Below are 12,119 nucleotides of genomic sequence, written 5' to 3' on the forward strand. Positions count from 1 at the left end.
TGCTCTTAGCTTTTAGTATTCAGCCATTTCAGTCAGTTTCCCCAGTCCTGAATGTTGCTATCTAACACCGCAGCAGGGAAAGCTTCTCACTAAAAGGACCGAAAATTTCACAGCGCATCGATCTGTTACACCAGGCACATCCCAAGAGCACAGCAATACACGAGCTGAGCAACCAGATCTTCCTCTGCAAAAAAACAAAATCTGTTCAAGAAATCTGCAACTCATTAGCATCGAAGTTCAAAGTTGTTTTATGAGCATATTTTCCTTTGTAACAGTTAGTCCAACTGTCTGCATTTCATCAGATTACCCCGCGTGCAGAAGCTCTTGCAGCAGGCTGAACGCTGCACTTCTCGATGCTGCCATCACAAGCTGCACTTCCAAGCACCCCATACCAGAGCTTGTACACAGCCCACTGAAAGTTTTGATTAAAAACCAGCAACATCACCAAGTTAGTATTTGATCATAAGTCACGGGGAGCACGAAGGGACGCTGCTGCTAGCGAGCCACTTCCCGGTATTCCTGGCTGATGGAGAGCTAGGGCCCAAAGATGGAAAGTAAAATCACGTTGTAAAGAAGACTGCTTCCTTTTGGAAAACAAGCACATGGGGAACTCATTTGGTTTACATTAATTTGCTCCATATATTTCTCACACGTGTACAGTCTGATTAACTCTGACTGCTTACATGAGCCTCTGAAGAATTTCTTATGTCAGAATGAACCAGCAGCGTGCGCCCGCTCTCTGAAATCCTACAGCAAAAGAATCCCAGAGCTGTTCAGGTTGGAGGGGACCTTAAAGCCCACCAAAGCCCCATCCAGCCTGGCCTTGGACACTGCCAAGGATGGGGCAGCCACAGCTGCTCTGGGCAGCCTGTGCCAGCATCTCCCTCGTAATAAAGAATTTCTTCTTGATGCCTCATCTAAATCTACCCTCTTTGTACTTATCTGGATGTCAGACATCAGCTAGTTTTATGCACCCCGCTATTCCACGTATGCCAAACTGTAAAATATATAAATAAAAGGAAATAAAAGACGATGACCTGCTGATATTCCTAAAAACCACAGCTGACCAGGTGATCTCCCTGGTTCTGCTGTCTGGATCAGTAAGCTTTTGATCCACCTCTTGCAAAAAAAAAAAAAAAAAGAAAATTAGTTTTGTATACTAAAATGGAGAACTGTAGAAAATTAGTATAACTTACAGAAAAACCTTTAACTTTTCAAGAATCTATTCCCTGAGCAAGCTTTTGGAAATACTTTGCGTAACGTGGCAGTATCTGTGCAAGCTTTGCTATGCTCGTCACTGAAGACTGTGCAAGGAGAGAAGGGAGGGTGAAGAGGTGTGTCTTTAAAACAAGCCTTTTGGGACCTCCGTCTCAGAACTGATCAGAAACAGAAAATGGGCTGCTATATTAAGTGCATTCCTTTTACAGCGTACCGCAAAGAGTGTGTTTTTCCTGGAAAAAAAACGCTAAGTAAAAAGGCAAACGAAGCCAACCACTCAGTTAAGACACTGCTAAGGTTTCTAAGAGAGGAACCACCTCTCCAGTCAGTGCTATACAGACAACAGTACCTACAGAACAAACAGGCTTACAGATCCTGCAACACAACTCAATCGCATCTTTTAGCATCTCAGCTAAAGAATAATAGAAGTAAAAAAAAAAAAAAAAAAAAAAAAAACACCCACACCCATGCTTGTAAAGGCAAGATGTAAGAGCAATTTTCCCACTTGCAGACCCAGATTCTTCCTTTATAAGCTTGATACATTTCCCTATTGCTATGGATTTTAAAAATAAATAAATAAATAAATTTTGAGTCACCAAATTAACTCACGTGAAGGGTATATACAAATCAAGACAAAGATTTATCCACCTTGACCTGTAAGTTCAGGTTTTTTGAGTAATTTGATGTGAAATGTAAGGCATCTTGCAAAGGAAAGGATTTAATAATGCCGTTTGGCAGACAGCACGTCACACCATCTCCAACATAAGCTTCCCCTGGCTGCTTAAGCTGAAGCAATAACCCTCCTACACATTCTGAAACTCTGAAAGTGGACTGAGACAGAGGGAAAAAATCCCAACTATTTTACATAACAATTCAGTTGAAACTGTGGTAAAGCTGTGGCAAATGTAATAAGTCAGGATGTACAAGAACACAAGCACAAGGACCTTCAGTTGTGTGTCAGCGGCACGTTTAGCTACTGAATTCACAAGACAAACGGGAACAAGGCAAGGAAGTTCAGTGCTTATGTACTGCTATTTAGCAAGAGCTCCTTCTATCAATAGTTTGGGGAGAGAACCTGTCGGAGTAGCAGACACGAGCACTGCTTCTTACTTCAGTTCTGCAGCAGGCCAACAAAATTGTGCATGTGAGGAAGTTTGCTCGCGTGGCTGGTTTCTTTTCGACTTTACCCTTTATGTGCTCCTAAGAGGAAAAGCCTGCCTGAAGCATTTGTCAAACGGTCTGTGAAAGCCTTTCCAAAAAAAATTGCTCACGTTCTGGCCATGTACACACAAGCACACGCAGCGCAGCTATAGGCACCCCCGAATACGAGGGCATTTTCTACCACATATGTTTGTTATGCAATTTTCACATAGTCATAACGATGTTAAATCAAAGCCAACTGATGTCAGTACTAAAACTCCGAGAAGCCCCACAGTGAAGCATCTTTACATTTGGGAAGTGTTAATGTGCGATATAAACATTTTGCCTTCCAAAGCCACCATGTATACCAGAACGTCAAAAGCAATTAGAGTAATATGCACGCAGAAACACGCACGCAGGCACACATGGGGAATATTCCTCAGTGTGTTTTCCACACAAGTGTAACCAGCATGCAGGGGGACCTAGGGCACCTAGGAGAAGGTGAGAGCACCCCTTCCCCTTTGCAAACATGCTGCTGCTTTAAATGAGAAAACCTCCTGTGTAGGAACCATGAAATAAATTATTTCTGTCTAGGACTTTAAAATTGTAACATGTTTCAATGAGCTTTGTGTTACACCCGTATATGTATATGAACAGTACCCATACATGTCTATGCACACATTTTCAGCACAGGAGATGTGGGTTCCACAGAGGGATTCCTATCAGGAGCACCCAGCTATCCCTCCCAGAAGAGCCCAGCTGTCATGCACAGGAAGGAAGGAAGCAGACAGCAAATTCGGTAGGAGCGGGTCCTCCCAGCCCGATGACATTTTGCTCTCCTCTGTGGGTGAGAGCAAGTGCAATTCAGCAGCAGTGCCAGCAGAAGGTAAGTGAACTTGGAGCACTTTCCTATGCTCCTCAAGGTGAGCATAAAGCAGCGAGCACCTCTCTTTGGGTGCATAACACAGTGCACACCAACCAAGAGTAAGCCACTTATAAGCAACCAAGTGGCTACACATAACAATATCTAAACCAAAAGCAAGTGTTGGAAAATAAACCCATTTTGATGCAGTCACTGCTGCACAGCTGAGCTCAGCGTGGCCTGGATATGGATGGAGAAGAAAGAAGGACTCAAGGCTGGAGGAAAACCTAACTGAAAATACGGAATATGTCTAAGAAAAGCAAATAATAAAGGGAAGAAAAAACACCCTGCTTTGATTGACCTCTGTAATACCCTACTCCTGTATTTATTTGTGGCACAGCCGCCGGGCAAAGGGGCACAGAAGAGCTCGGGCAGCCAGAGCAAGACTCGCCCATTCCTCCATACCCTGGCCACATTCAGGGCACAGAGCCACAGCCCCTTCCTTGCCTGCAGGCTGTACACTAGGCAGTAGCTTTGACTGGCATGGGACACTGCGGGGCAAGATCAGGACCATGCCTTCCTGGGGGCAGCTCGCAGCCTGCAGCTCCATGTACAGCTGGGCAGCCGCAGGCAGGTCGCAGATCCACAGGAAGCCAGAAGTATGAGCATTTTCATTCCCAGAGGTCAGATTTCCCACCAGCCTTGAACGATTGGAACAGAACCCCAAAAAAACCCAGCAGAGAAGGTGTGTTACTTCTGCCATTAACATAAGAGCTAAATAAGCTTGAAAATACATCTGCTTTGTATTGGCAGGGCTAAGCAGAATGCCTGCAGTTACCAACCCGAGTGCACAAATGTTGACATAGTGGATTGACAAGCCCCAATTCTTGCAGAAATTGCATTTAGCCATCTAAAAAAAAAAAAAAAAAAAAAAACCTTCCTGTTAGCAGTACAGATCAGCAGTCAAATCATCTGCTCCCCATTTCCTGTGAAGGGCATCACAAGCCTTCCCTAATCCCCATCGCTGCCCTGCGTCGGGGCAGGCAGGAACTGGGGACTGCACCGTGCTGGCAGTAAGATGCAGTCACCCTAACGCAGGGAATCAGCCATTGTATTGTGCACAAAGAAAAAAACATTTTATTTTGTTTCAGCGTGTTGATTATTTTATTATGCTGAAATACAATGCCCCCTTTCACCCAGAGAATAATTGACAAATACATTATTTCCCACTCCACTACCACAAAGCTGGAACGTGTTTAAATGTGCCTGGCAGAAATCCTCTTTAGCCACTATGGCCTGCTAGCTTTGCTGTTGAATTTCAAGTGATTTACATGCCCAATTACTTTAAGGGCAAATGGTAAGCAAAATGCTGTCTGTTTGCCCAGTAGCATATACCTTAAACACAGACACAAAGCAAAGCGATGTTGCCTTTGTGTCTATTTACTGTGCTTGGCATATTGAGAAGTGCCTTGCAAACGTTCACAGCACAAACAGATACATGTTCAGATGAGAATTGCAGAGCATGTATCTAAACAAGAGGCTCATCATTCCCCACAGGAGGTTTTTTAGCTATTATATTAGTGGTGAATATTACAGATATCAAGACTATTGTCAGATAAAAAGTGTATTGGTGAAAAGATTAAGCCCAAACCTCCAAAATGAAACAAAAAAAAAATTAAAAGCCATTTTCTGCTGTCTTACACTGATGCGGACGAAATGGCATGCTTCTGCAGCTTACTGGAGATCTGTCTCCACTAATCTGGCAGAAAGGTTTCAGTAGGATGATGTAGAGGCTGACAGTGACTTCAGTTTGACACATATCCTTACATACTTCTTTTTTTGGGCAAGAGAATCAGTAAGAGTTGTCAGAGCTCTGAAGCCTGCACGTATTTTTCTGAACACCAACAGCGTTTTGTGGTATACCTCGATGATGGGACTGGAATGAGACTCTCCAGTGTGTCCTACCTAATTTACAAAGGCTGAATAAATGTAACAGCCTTCAGACTACCGAGTCAAAATACCAGCAGAGGCAGAAATGAATTATAACCAGCCAGACCTTAAAGCACAGGTGTTGCCTCCACCATACCATACCATGCGGGTCTTGCTAATCCACTCCCAGGACACGCACAGTTCTTTCCACTGGCCTGAACCCGGCTGTGGAGAAGAGGATTCAGCCCTGAGTGGCACGAGCAGAAAAACTCATGCAGTGCACTCACACATGACCTGCTGCAGCTTGTGGAAATCACTGTGTGTACCGGAGCGTGAAGGTGGAGTGAAATGGTGCCTGTCAGCATCGCCGCTGCTCGGCTTCAACACACGTAAGAAATGGACAGCAATGCCTGACCAGAGGCATCAGCAACGTCACAAATGTTATCAAGATACATCCAAGAGACAAAAATTTCAAAAGGTATTTTCTCTGTGGTTTTAGGCTGATACTCCCAGTTTCAGATGAAACTTCTGAATATTTCTGCATCCACCACCTCTGCTGATATGAAAAAGGACCCTTACTCGTATGCTATGTTGTTATGGGCATGTCATTCCCCTCAAGGTTTTATTGGCAAGTAGGTTGCTAAATGCTTTAAGACTGCTGGCCACTACAGAGAAGAAATGGAAATAACTCCTCAGGTTGAAACAGAAGATGTGTGTTTGCTCAGGCTTTCAGCACCTACCACATACAACAGTTCTCAAAGCCAGAGGAGAAGAGCAACAAAACGAAGCCTTGACCTGTTGCCAGTCCCAAAACCACTGCATTCAAACTGACCATCAGGAATCACCGCGTCCACCCGAATCCCTGCTGTGCTGCCACAGGACTAGAGCACAGAAACCTCTCTTTCCCCTCAAGTGAACAGCTTGTTACCTGTGGAGTCAAATATTATGGGCTGGCAATTCCTGTTTGAGTCCCAGTTGCACCTGAGCACCTGGCCTCCTTCTACAACGTTGTGCTGGGTGGTGTTCGCCTTCGGAGCTCCCACCAGAAGAGATATCCTGGGGTAAAAAGAGGAAATAAAAGTTTCAAAATTTAAGGCAGGACATTGCTACTTTATAACACTCAAAGAGTTAATGAAGCAAAGGTCTTGTCCATTCAAATCTAAGCCTGCTGAAAACTATGTTGAGTTTCACAGGAGTTCTTACTGAGTTTCAAGTCCTGCCTGACTCCCTCTTTTCTGCAAACAAAAGTAAGTGAAAAAACTGACTGAAGAGGCAAAAAGATGATGACGAGTGAATTAAAATATTCTGACCTGCTTAGAATCAAGTTTAAAATGAGATAAATGCCTTTTATTTCCTTCTTTTTCCCTTTCAAAAATGTGCACTTATGCTTCAGAATAGGAAGTCGTGTATTGCTGCAATCTACAGAAGTCACTGTCTGACATCATTTCTGGTTCAGTTTGTATGTAAGAGTAATTCATGGAAGTCAGACAAAAATATTCAGTGATATATACACAAAACAGCAGTGCTTCTGAGCTCAGGAAGTATTAAGTGGTGAGTCAGCCTCCCATTAGCAAACACTCCTCTAAAAGCAGTCACCAAGCACCCAAGTTACTGCCAACCTCAGGTTTGCGCATTAATGAATCTTTACTGAAATTCTTTACACAGTCATTGTTGTTTTTTTTTTTTTTTTTTTTTTTTTTACACGGCTGTGGCATTTTATACATCTCTGCTTAAATAAATAACTGAAGTGCATTCTGAGCGGGAACCGCTAAGAGATTAGGCTTTTGCAGGTGGCAAAATTCAGAAGCTGCCAAATTCAGAAACAGCCCGACTACAAAGCCAGACCAAAGAAGGCTGTTAACATCTTCCAGGAACTCCGACAGCTGAGACACACTTGATTGATCAGCACTTTCCTTAAAAAGTCACTTTGACATATAGGCAAAGAAGAAGTAAAGATGAAAAACCTAAAATACTTCCTCTTAGCAGAATCTGCCCCGCTGCTGCCATTTAGACTGTTTAACACAGGGGCACAGCTTGTGGAAGCAAGTCTTACCAGCCCATTTCAGATAGCACAGTTGGTTGGTTTGGGAATTGGCTGAGCTGAACAAGCTGCTTGGAGACATCTACAGGTAGACGGATCCAGGCTTAGACAACTCGTTCTGGTTGTGATGGGCATCCTCCAGACGTGAGCAAAAAGCTATGTTTTTTCTCCTTAGCATGTAAATACTACCTATAAACATGCAGTGCCTTACCAAAGCTCAACTCATAAGAACACCAACACACAAGATTAGTTTTCAACTGCGTTTAATTTCTAGAACCTTAAAAATTTCCTGGTACAGACCTGGGTAGGAAAGCTAGTCTTTGGGGCAAGCCATTTGTTTCCCTGAGCTGCCATCCGCAAACTCTCTCAACTCCAAGAACATAAATGTGAAGTGCTTTTAATGAATATAAAACCTTCTCTCTGGGCATAACAGAAATGCTTAAAAATAAACACCATAGTGCCAGGTAAAGAAACACATCAATTATTATAATTACTATCTATTACACGGGTACCAGCTTGCCTCCCACTTCGTCCTTGGTGCACCAGCTTTGACAAGACCCTAGATTAAATATTTGCTTTTAAGAAGAAGATATTACTACATTAACCTTTATAATTGAATTATAAAGGTTAAATTAATACAAAGAAGTCTTTAACCTGCATACTTCAGGGAGGATGGGCACAGAGGGGAGTTTTTTTATGTCCAAGGGAGTTTTTTATGTCCAGCTGTGCTCCGACACCGCTCAGCCCCTGCCCGGCACAAGGCACACACGGGGTGCTTCTCCTCTGCTGCTTTTTACTAACATTAAGCAAAGAGAAGGCGATAACTAAACTTTTGCTGGAGCAACACACGGAGTTGTTCGTTCTCCCTCACCGCCTGAAACCCTTCGGACTCCAAGCCACGAAACCAACCGAAGGAGCGCCCCAAAAAGCCCCGGCAGCTGTACGGGGAGCCCGGGCAGCGCCTCCCGAGAGCCGGGGGGGTCCCGGCGGGGCGAGGAGGGGGCCGCGCACTTACGAGGAGGGGTCGGGGGCGAAGAAATCCACGGCGAAGCCGAAGTAGCTGCCCTGCGCGCCCGAGTAGACGGCCGGCCGCTCCGCGTCCAGGTTGAAGGCGGCGCTGCCGGCGGCCAGCGCGCAGCCCAGCAGCAGCAGCCGCGGCCCGGACCCGGACCCGGACCCGGCCCCACACCCGCTCCCAGCCCCGGCCATGGCCCCGGGGTGCTGCCCCAGCTCGGCTCGCCTCGGATCGGCCCGGCCCGGCCCCACGGCAGCGGTGGCGGCAGAGGGGCGGGCCCGGCGCCCAGTTCCCCTTCCTCCCGGCGGCGGGGAGGGGCTCACGACAGGGGCGGGGGCACGGGGAGAGCCGGCCCCACAGCGCCCCGGGCCTCGGGGCCGTGGGCATGGGGTCCGTGTGGGGCTATAGGGGCTTATAGGGGGGTTATAGGGGCTATAGGGGGTTATAGGGGCCGATTCAGGTGTTTCTGTGCCACAAACATGCTGTGACTTAACGCGCAGTAAGTGCTTGGCGCAGCCGGGAGGAGCCCAGGTAACCCCATGCTCCAGCCCCTGCTTCCCAGCACCAAGCCTTATCAGAAACTCCTTAATTAAGCCAGCCGGGAAGCAATAATTCTTTCCCCGACTGGAGAGTTCCTAAACCCGGACTTGATACTCGTGGCTAATTTTCCTGAGAGCTCCCAAATGCAGACGGTAACAAACCAAAGAAGTGAAGGGTACTCTGTGCGTGTCAGCAGCTCAGGCTACAGGTGGGTTGGGGTAGGCTGCTGTTAGGGTATTAGGGCTGCTCGGTACATTTCAGCCCCTAAGGGCTGAAGCGAAGGGCCAGAGGCTGGTTCTGCAGTGCCCTGCCAGCCGTGCTGACACATCCCTGGGGATATCGTCTCGGGACAGCTTCCTCCCAAGAGGACTGCGCTTCCACCCCGAGCTATCTCACCCTCCGCTACGGAAAGCATCTCCTGCTGCAGGCCGGACAGGCGAGCGATGCTGTGGTGTGCACTGAGTTACGATGTCGGACAGAACGCCAGCCCCACGCGGACTTTGTTATTAACTTAGAGCAGGAACCACCCGTTCATTGAGGATGTGATTTTCCTTGCTAGCCTGTCTGGTTTTCAGTATGAGTAACACGAAGATAAACAACAGCTACTGGGATCGTATCACACAATGCTAGCACATGAATTATATGCATCTCTGTTTACTCTCCTGGTATCTCTAGTTTATGATTTGCAGTCTACTAAAGTTATTCAGTGGTGAAAATTAACCACTACGAAATGGGCAGAAGAACAGAGGCAGCAATCTGCTGATCTTGTTAGTTAGTTTTTACATATGCAACCGTCTTTTAACACAGCTGAACAAATCTTTGCTTGATGCAAGACGTTTTTGGAGAACAAGCACCGTTTTAAAAAATTATTCCTTAATCTTTAGCCTGCAATATGGACAGAGTACGTCAGAATTTTTTTCCTTTGCAATGCTATCTTTCCACCTTATGACATTACAGTCACCAGCGAGAAATGGAAAAAGTCCTATACTTTGGCAGAAATTATCAATGTGCAAGCCACAAAGGTCCAGCTTAAAAGGCTTGGCAAGATGTGATACGTCCCGTGGTCTTCCCCAAAAAATAATTTTGTGGCCAAGAAGGCCAACAGCCCTCCGTACGTGAAGGACTTGGAGGCCCTGGAGCACATCCAGAGAAGGGCTATGAAGCTGGTGCAGGGCCTGGAGCACAAGTCCTGTGAGGAGCGGCTGAGGGAACTGGGGGTGTTTGGTCTGGAGAAGAGGAGGCTCAGGGGAGACCTTACTGATAAACTTCCTAAAGGAAGGTGTGGGGAGCTGGGGTTCAGCCTCTTCTCACAGGTAACTAGTGATAGGACTGGAGGGAATGGCCTCAAGTTGTGCCAGGGGAGGTTCAGGTTGGAAATTAGAGGAAAATTAGAGGAAAATTCTCCAGAAAGAGCGGTCAAACATTGAAATGAGTTACCCAAGGAGGTGGTGGAGTCACTGTCCCTGAGGATGTTCAAGGAAAGGTTGGACATGGCTCTTAGGGACAGGGTTCAGTGGGTGACATTGGTAGTAGGGTGAGGGTTGGACCAGATGAACTTGGAGGGCTTTTCCAACTGTAATGATTCTTTATTGATTTTATGTCCTGCACATAAGTATGAAGCTTCAGCCTCTTAGTCAATCCAATGCTTTATAGTAGGAATGGTATTAATGTCTGGAGCACAGCAAGGATTACCACCAATTTGTTCATAGATACCTCTACAAGGCACCTTCAACCAGGGGACAGTTTCTGCACATGCTTTGCTCTTGTGCCATTCAGCCACTCCAACTCAGAGTGGCTTAAATTTCCTGAACAGAGCTTTAAGAAGTAACTCAGTTTCTAAACAAACAGCAGAAAGCAAGCCAAACTTGACAAAAAGATGGACTGCCTTTGTTATTTCGTTTTGGGCATTTGGTGCTTTGGATTTCTATTTTTGTTTAATATTCACATGAATATTAGTTTTCTTGAAATGCCATGAAACCTGCCAAGCACAAAAGCTCTGCGGGGCGAGGAGTACAGCAAAACCACTGCAGGATGTTGCAATCCGGAGTTGCTTCAGTCCCACCAGCAATGCACCAGACCAGCAAATCCTCACTCAGTGGTGACGCAAAAGCTGTCCTTAGCCAGAGGCTTGAAGGCAGATTTTTCTTTGGGCCAATGAGGGTATAACCATGATTGTAAAAGCAGCATCTAGCTGGAGAATGACTCTCAGCAGAGAAATAGAAATCTTCCAGTTAGAAAGGAAGTGAGTCGTACCATTTTTTTTCTTCTCATGCGCTCAGCACTGATAACAATATTACCTCAGTGTTAGTCAGTGGCTCCTCCAAGCCCCTGTTGTGTTTCACAGGACGCTGGTTACTCACCAGGACCTTTTATGCGGTGGGATTTCATACCACCAAATTCAGAGAGAGCTCTGCTTGATTTACAAAGGGATTCAAATTTCTTCTGTCTGACAGAAGCGGGCATCGTAAATAGCATCTCTTTTGCAGTTTTTGTTTTACAGAGCACTTCTGCAGATCCAACAAACTCAGCTTACCCTGATGTTGCTCTCTAACACCCCCAAAGATTTTAATATATTTTTAAACAGCATTTTTATTCTAGAGAAAAGGATCATCAGGAAGTAATGTAGTAACGTACAAACTGGTAGGGAAAAGTCCACCCTTCTGTACAATTTTCCATATGCAATCTCAGTGAAAATGTCTTTATGTTATCTGTGCATGTCTGAGATGTAGCAGGGACAAACCAAGTTAAATACAGCCCCACAGCATTCAGGGATAGGAGCAGAGGGAAAGCCAGGGGCCTTCAGCATCAGTGAGGCAGCTTCAGCTAAGCTGCCTGGCAGAGATGGGGCTCTCTTGCCTCTTCCACCAGGATGGGTCCCAGCAACACTTCCTAGAAGGGGACGAGGGAATTTTCTTCTCTAGAGAGTTTGACAAAATTGGCTTTCTACTTCTAGACCAGAAAAAGAGAACAGACAAGCAGAAATACCAAAGTCGCAGGCTTTCTTTGCTCTGTCATCCTGCGTGTAACACACACATTACATATAGAGGATGTTTCTGCTGCTCCTGCACCTGTCAAAGGGCTGCAGTTGCATTGCATTTATGTAGCTCACTGCATGAAGAAACTTGGGCTCCCTGTGCTGGGTACTGCTACCACGACAGCTCCTGTATGGGCCGATGCCATTATCGGATCACAACTGCACTTCTCCCGCATCCCCCCTTCTGTTTTGATCCTGGGGGGGCTGGTAAGTAAGCAGCAGTCACAAGAGTGCTAATATTACACTCAAATAAACAAGCAGTGATCTCTACCATCTTTTCACCATGCTCTCCTCCAGTTTTTTGTAGCTGCTTTTTTTCTTTCCAGAGAAAGTAAATTGC

General features: G+C 45.8%; 1 protein-coding gene across 1 annotated transcript in view; it reads right to left on the reverse strand.

Annotated features, from left to right (window-relative positions):
* ITGAV (integrin subunit alpha V) overlaps nt 1–8,475 on the reverse strand; it is a 44,555-nt gene extending 36,080 nt beyond the window's left edge. The window contains exons 1-2 of the mRNA XM_082762837.1: nt 8,206–8,475; nt 6,078–6,205 (exon numbers count right to left, since the gene is read on the reverse strand). Of these exons, the coding sequence (XP_082618963.1) occupies nt 6,078–6,205; nt 8,206–8,399 (322 nt within the window). The 5' untranslated portion in view covers nt 8,400–8,475. The remainder of the gene's footprint in view (nt 1–6,077; nt 6,206–8,205) is intronic.
* Between the last annotated feature and the right edge of the window lie 3,644 nt (nt 8,476–12,119).

This window comes from Aythya marila, assembly GCF_965140915.1.
Source record: "Aythya marila genome assembly, chromosome: 6".
Taxonomy (NCBI): Eukaryota; Metazoa; Chordata; class Aves; order Anseriformes; family Anatidae; genus Aythya; species Aythya marila.